We start from the raw sequence: 7,802 nt of genomic DNA, 5'->3' as shown, positions 1-7,802 counted from the left end.
ATGCTAAGTCAGAGCATTTTACGAAAACTAACATTATTCATAAAAAAGTTGCATGTGCTTTTTTTAGAACTTTCTGTCGATGTTCATGATGATGTTGATTCTAGTGAAAACATTACCAGAATTTCTCGCTAATCAAAAAGTATTTCTTGAAGAAGCTATTGGAAGCATTTATAAAATAAAAACTCAAGTATTTAAGTCATATATAATATATATTATTTTAGCAGGCTAAATACAAAAAAACGATTTATGTAAGTAATAAGTTTTTGACATGAAGAGGAACTGTTAGCGAAAAATATAATAAAAATATGATCAATAGATAGCACCCCGCATCGCCCACCCTTCACCGCTTCCTAAGTGCTCTGGCTGTGGAGAAGAAACGGCGCAACAAACTCCAGCAGCACGGTGTCTGTTAAATAATGCGTAATGTATGTTTTATGTATTATGACAACTAATGAATTCTAATTCGCTCATCACATTTTAATGATGGTCGATTAAAAGTAAAAATTATTATCCTTATCCTTAGCTAAATTTAATCGAATTTTATTCACATATTGGACAAGGTTTAGTTAGTTTGTAATATTTTGAAAAGAAGTTATTAAAATAAAATAACGTTGTTCTTAATTTTTGCTTCTATTATTTAATAATTATAATCAAAGTAAATATTTTACAATTTGCGTAATGATTTTTAATGAACAATGGTTGACTTTATAACATTTGTAGGCTGGCTGGTGGCTTAATGCGTAAATCCACTGACACAAATTAATATTTTGATTTAAATTTATGTAACTGCTGTATCGATAAGCATCAATTTGACATCCAAAACTAAAACGTCAAGTACAGAAAGGCAACGCGAACGCACTGCGATCACGTTTTTATTTCAATATAACTCTATAACTTGTGGCATTATGATGGATTTTTGAATGGACAGTTGCAAAACTAACGCTTGCTTTCCGCGCGCTTCCGTACCCTGGCTTTGCGTCAGATCTTTTACGAAATCGGTTTATGTACTTTCATTAATCACTATATTCTACGCTTTCACAACATAAGCCAAACCGCATGTTACGAATAATATAGGGAAATATAGTTTATTAGATGCTAATAGTACGGACGCCTGCTTAACAACAGCCCTGAGTTTGTCGAGTACAAATCTTGATATTGGGTAACAAATGCATCATAGAAATAATTGAACATCATTAAATATTACAATGAGAAATAACAAACAATGAGGTTGATGAAATGCTGCAAATCTAGACGCGATATTATCGCGTCTAGCTTTACAGCAGATTTCAATCATTCATGAAGATCTTAGATGCGGACCCATCTTCTCTGTTCCCACCCTTCACGTTTCGTGAACTTAATGTTAAGGCCTGTTGGCGAGGCGCAATGAGGAAAGTCCTAGGATCCAACTTTAGAGACTGTGGCATATTCTCATCCAGCTCGACTCGATACTCCTTCAAGATGGTGACTAGTCCAGACATAACTTGCATCTTCGCAAAACGACTTCCTGAAACAAAGAGGTTTGTACCATGTTATATCATAAAACGTCAACCAGTAACAAGGCAGCAAGAAAATTTACTGGACACACTAGACATGCTTTAGAAAAACAGGAATCCTAAGACAAGAAGCTATCAGCAAAAACAAGAAATATTTATGCTTCGACTTGAAATGTTTAATTTACTATCAGTATTAGCCATAATTCAAAGCATGAAAATATATTTACCTATACAGATCCTGGGTCCTTCTCCGTACGGGAAGAAGGTGTAAGGTTTCACATCCTTTTTGTTCTCAGGCAAGAATCGTTCAGGTTTGTATTCCTCAGGGTCTGGGAAGTAGTCCGGATTGTAGTGGATGTGATAGATCGGGATGTGAACTCGGACTCCTTTGTCCACTCGCAAGCCAGTAGAGAACTCGTAGTCGTCCATCACTTCACGAGTGAGCACACCGAATATAGGATACATCCGGAGAGTCTCGTACACAGCAGCGTCGAGATACGGCAGCTCGTTGATACATTCGTAGACCAATTTGTTGTTCCTGCGTGTACAGTATTCGTCTATCTCCTCAATGACTCGGCTTTGCGCTTTTTGATTCTTTGCGAGCTCGTACAAAGTGAAACTAATAGTAGTCGCGATGTCTCGAAGCCTGCCGCAAAAACATGATACACTGCGCCACAAGTAAGTCGTCATCCACTTTCAGGTGTATTTTGTCGTTTCTTCCGGTCTTCGAGTTGGTGATGCTATCGCCAACTAAATAATCGTCTTCCTTAAAAGTTAAAACTAAATCTACAAAATCGTTCCTTGGTGATGGTTTGTGATTCCTGCTTTCAAAAAACTCCTTTCAAAAGTTTAGAAAAGAACTTATCTATGGAGGATGGGAAGAGTTGCATCTTCATTCCGTAGAAAATGGCTGGCCAAACAGCTCTCATAATCATTTTAAAACCTCTTGTATTTGAAGCTTCGAAGATTCGAGTAGCCATAACTCTGAATATATTGTTTCCTTCTTTGCCCATAGCGTTTGACTCGATCGAAAAGCACAGGAGCAGATGCAGTCCATGGTGTATCTGGCACCGAGGTCCCTGCCTTCAATGACATTATTCTTGGTAGTAGTCCCATATTCGAGCATGTCTTCCAGACCATGATTACATTTTTCAATCAAGTAGAACATTTTCTTTCATTTTGGCCGAAGAGAATAATGCAGTCAGGTTTTGTCGAATCACCTTCCACCTGTTATTACTGGCAAAGAAGAGGTTCTGTGTTGTGATTTCCTTTGTTGCATAATGTGAGGCTTCTCTACCGTTGAAGTAATAAAAGTCTTTTGTAAAGACATCTTTGACTATTTCTGGGCTTTGTACCACTAGGACAGGTTCCGTACCGTAGAAAGCTCCGAATATGGTTGGTTGGGGAATTTCCGGCAAAGCTCTTGTAGTAATTTACCAGGATATTGCTTTTGAAGCATAAACTTGGCGTAGTTGCCCAAAATAGGCAGTGGTTTTATGAAAGGTACATTTTTTCTTTTCCCAGTAACTGAACTTCTTTTTAGATATGAAGTAAATTAAAGTAATTAGTATTGCCAGCAGTGACACGAAAACTAGTAACGCGGCCATGGTTGGTAATGTTTCACTGATAACTGAGGAGACATACTCGGACTCGGCGGTATTTAAACAGGTTCAACTAGTCCGATGACAACACCAAAACGCAAATCATTATGTTATCAGTTCACAAATTAGACTCTATAAAGATCCTGTCCTAATTTGGGGTTAACTAAAATAAAACATAAATGAAAATAAATATCTAGTGTCCGATGTCTAAGCTCAGACACAGAAAGCGGCACAAGAGCGGCACAGAAGGCGGCCACGGAGGCCACAACGCCAAAGCAAACAGAAAAAAAAATGTCAACAAAGCAAATTTATCGTTTGCTAAACCTTACCAACCTAAAAAGGTGTCCTATCATAAAAAAACATGAATGAATGATCTATTTTTTTGGATGACAAATTTTCGTCATATAACCGATTTAATTTAAAATTTTCTTAATTTACATGCACAATAAATAAATTATTATTATTATCAATGATTATTTTTTCATGGTGCATGAAAATTTTAAACATATTTAAAATGATTTTTTTATACACCTTGTATAGAAGAGACCATAGTTAGTGGTTAAGGAAAAAACCAGCCAAGTGTGAGTGAAACGCGCCCGAGTTCCGTACCATCATAGAGCAAGGACGAAGCAAACATCATATTTGTGTCGGTCAATAGTGTTCTAACTCTCTTTTTAGGACTTATTGTAACAGTGACAAAAATACATCTATACTAATATATAAAGCCGAAGAGTTTGTTTGTTTGAACGCGCTAATCTAAGGAACTACTGGTTCAGATTGAAAAAATATTTTTGGCTATAGGTATACCATCACGCTGCGCTCCTATTAGTGGAGCGAAGATACAATGGAAAATGTGGAACAGGGCAGGCATAAATCATAACTTATATCTTCTAACCACGCGGACGAAGTCGCGGGCAACAGCTAGTCTTCTCATAAAATGTCAACTGTCAAACTAGTCATCATGTACCGTTTTACCGTTCGGTTGCGGAGCCCTATTTAGGAATAAATTATTTATCGGGTGCTGAATCACTTCCAGTCAGCGATTATTTGATGATATATCTATAAATAGGGTGATTGTATTTCTTTTAATTTGTATTTAATTTAAAAAATTGTGAAACTTACTTGTTTACTATAATTAATATTTACTTGTACAGATAGTGAGATATATAATATTTAGGGTTGTTATTTACGAATATATCTTTTACTCCAAATTAAATGTATGATTAATCATCATTTGTGTTGACAGCTTTAATTGGTTTACCGTTTTTTTATTGGAATGTTAAATTACTTGTTTTTTTTTACTTATGATGGTGTGTTTTAGAGATAAAAAAAAACAAATACTTGGGTTTACAGTTTAATAATACACTGGACAGCAAATAAACCGAGCCACCGGCTACCTAGGCATGTTTATTCGATTTTCTCCAAAACGGAAGGCGAGACGGAAGTAGGGACAGTCTGCAAAATCTAAGTTTTCGGGATAAACCGTACAAAAACTATAGGTCTGTTTCATAGCAAGTGACACTGAATCTCGCAATCAATTGGAAAGTTTTTGAAAACAAACTTGAAAACTCCTAAAAATGCGAATATTAATTAAATAGTTTTTGGTTTTGTCGAACTATTGAACGAAAACAATTACGGAAAGATTCTTACTTTAGCAAAGATAATCAATACGTGTAATCAGAAAGTGCAAATCATTTCTGACAATAGGACACTAGGTGCTGAAGGTTGGCGATAATCAGTAATCACTAGGATATATCTGATTTGCTATTTCTATATTATATGCCTAGTATAAACAAACACGCGTTGACCACGTCACACGTGCCACGTGCAAAAGAGAACATTCTCTAGCTATCATCATTCAGAATTCGTAAAGTCTGTCTAAAGACAGCACTTTCCCAACTATGAGTTTACTACCACCAAAGCACACCAGTGAAAATATTGGGGAAAGAGATGCCATTATAACCTTTGTCGCCGTGAAGGACCCTTGCTCCTAGAGAAAAGCAATAGAGTATTTCTCCGGTGATTTTAATCGGTAGTCTTCGCCTTCTCCAGCATGGTGAAATTTGTTGGAATAGGCAGAATATAAATGCAAATGCAGCTTTGTCAAGGTGTGTTACGTAAATAGATCAAAATAAATAAATAATAGTGAGAACCAAAATAACAAAAACATACTTTTCCTATATACGTATTATGTAGTTGCTATGGAAACAAATCTTAATATTAGATAATCAGTTTATGTTGGGTTTTACGTAACACTTTTTGTCAAGTCATACTGACTAAGATAACAAATAGTTGGTAGTCAAAACAGGTTTGATATCAAAATAATGCAGTTTTTTTCTCTCAAGTTCTTGCTGTATCATCCTGATAGACATCCAAAAAAATGTAAATAGATCTCCTTACAGAATTGAGGACTCATGCTTAGTTGTAAGTTATCTGAGTTGGAAGCTTTGCATTACTCCGCTTTTTTATTAAATAACGGTTAACAGACATGTTGTTATCGCGGGATAGCCCGATTAGCTTCGCTTGTCAAATTTTTGTAGGGGTCAAGAATATTTTTTTATATAGGATAGCACTTACCTACCTACCTTTTCTAACCTAATTATTTAATTGCCCATTGTTATAAAAGTTTATTTTCTACCAACTTAGGCTTTAGAAAACAAGCAGTACGCAGTTAACTACCAGACGACATGGACGTTCTCACACAGGAGTCTCTTGTGTTTCCTTCTTAAACGATTAGCAATGATTACGAGTGAATATATTTATTTTTTGATAACTATGTTGTAGTCAGCATGCAAAACTAAATTAAAATTATTTGTTGATAACAATTTTACGAAAATGATCTAAAATTAATAAAACAATTTTGATAGTAACTGTCGTGAGGATGATTCATTATTAAGACGCGGCGGGATCGCGAGTCGAACGTTCGACTGGCGATCCCGCCGCGTCTGCTCATGATTAAGGACTCCGGTTGGGTCCGAAACTAGTCGGGCTACCCCGATAAATACGCGTGAGTAAACCGTTACATCATTTAATAATAAAATAATTACCTAAACCCGAAAAAATATATATTAAGTGACAGATTTTTTTTTCCAAATTTCCACTCAGCTTAAAAAGTGGTCCTTTTGCGATGTGCACCAATTGAGAAGTGTGCCAGTTACGAAGTGTGAAATATGAGAAGTGCAGCAGTTGCAAAATCCACTAATTGAGCATGGAAAAGAAGTTACAAGTGGCTTTTGACTTCGTAGATTGATTATATAAATGATAAGCGCGCGTGGACTTAGTATTATCTCTGTACATGTGGTCTCCCTGGCGGTCTACTAGATCATTATCTTATTTTCCTTGTTATCTACTATTAGTTTAGCCACAGCTCTATTCATATAAGCTATGACATGCCTTGACATTCCTGTTAAGGATTTGATTAGGACTACATATTTAGATTATGTAAAATTATCATTAAATTATTGAATAGACAATATTCATAACTCTTTATTAGTGTGCTAAGAATAGAAATCATAATTGCAGATTACAGCAGATAAAACGAATCCGAAACTTAGTTTATATATTTTTTGTATATCCTTGTGATATATTTAAGAAACCTGTAGTTTCAGCATTTGAAGTCCAGTTACCCGAACAATATCTGGTATCTGATATTACAGTCAACTCATTAAACGCATATTTATATGTTGCATTACTAAAGACAATATTAATGTTTTATTACTTCTGACAGACCTTGGACTATCACTAGTCATTGGAACTACGGCTGAAAATAAATTACTTCAACCAACTATCTAAATTTGTGGAATGATTTTCAAATTGCATAAAACTTGATTCGTTTATTACTTAAATATATTTTTTTACTTAATGTCGTTATAAAAAACAAAACCTGGGATTTTTATTTAATCAAAATGCCATTGTCTATTGTAAATTCACCCCCAGTGACGCTCTTAGCCTTATCGCTTGCCAGGAATAATATCATATCAGCTGCTTCATCAGCAGTGGCAACTTTTCCAAGCGGAGTTTCCTTAGCCAAGTCATCCCATGTAAAGGGAAGTCCAGCATTCTCCAGAATATCAGTTATCACCGGTCCCAACCTCACAGTGTTTACTCTCACTCCAGATGACGCCAGTTCTAAAGCTATGACTTTAGAAAAATGATCCAAACCTGCTTTAGATACGCAGTAAGCCAACATTCGTTTATTCGAGGCTTTTCCAAGCGTACTTGATATATTTATAATGTTTCCTTTAGTTGATATAAGATGAGGAACCGCTAGGCTGGTGATGTAGACCGTGGCTCGAAGATTTGTGTTCATAACCATGTCGTATGACTCCATAATGTTGGTACTCTGTAGTCCTGCCAAATGTGTGATACCAGCATTGTTGATGAGAACATCGAGTTTTCCGAACTCATCGATGGTTTTCTGCACGATGGTGCTGGCCTCCTGGTCGTTGGCGATGTCGGCGGTGATGAGGAGCGTGCGCGCGCCCAGCTCTCGGCAGCGCTGCGCCACGCTGTCCAGTTTGGCTCGGTTGCGGCCCACCACCGCCACAGCCGCCCCCTCCTTAGCGAACAACACGGCCGCAGCGGCGCCGATACCCGAGCTGCCTCCCGTCACCAACACCACTTTGTCCGCAAAACTCATCGTAACCATACAATTTATTACACTGCATACAGTGTGTATTTCAATGCAATATATTTAAACCTACCTATC

The 7,802-nt window shown here is 36.6% G+C and overlaps 2 protein-coding genes and 1 pseudogene across 2 annotated transcripts in view; 1 reads left to right on the top strand and 2 right to left on the bottom strand.

Moving 5' to 3' along the window:
* The window catches only part of LOC113502924 (uncharacterized protein CG3556), a 139,310-nt gene that overhangs the window by 84,890 nt on the left and 46,618 nt on the right, over nucleotides 1–7,802 (top strand). The window lies entirely within an intron of this gene.
* Nucleotides 1,268–3,147, bottom strand: LOC113502923 (annotated as a pseudogene).
* Nucleotides 6,908–7,764, bottom strand: LOC113502928 (3-oxoacyl-[acyl-carrier-protein] reductase FabG-like). Its single transcript, XM_026884682.1, has one exon. The coding sequence runs from the start codon at nucleotides 7,740–7,742 to the stop codon at nucleotides 6,987–6,989; it is 756 nt and encodes a 251-aa protein (XP_026740483.1). The 5' UTR covers nucleotides 7,743–7,764; the 3' UTR covers nucleotides 6,908–6,986.

The sequence above is a fragment of the Trichoplusia ni genome, chromosome 18 (assembly GCF_003590095.1).
Source record: "Trichoplusia ni isolate ovarian cell line Hi5 chromosome 18, tn1, whole genome shotgun sequence".
Lineage (NCBI taxonomy): Eukaryota > Metazoa > Arthropoda > Insecta > Lepidoptera > Noctuidae > Trichoplusia > Trichoplusia ni.
This window is presented reverse-complemented; position numbering and strand designations above follow the sequence as displayed.

Coding starts and splice junctions, on each gene's coding strand:
- LOC113502928 (XM_026884682.1), bottom strand. CDS start 7,742: ATGGTTACGATGAGTTTTGCGGACAAAGTGGTGTTGGTGACGGGAGGC.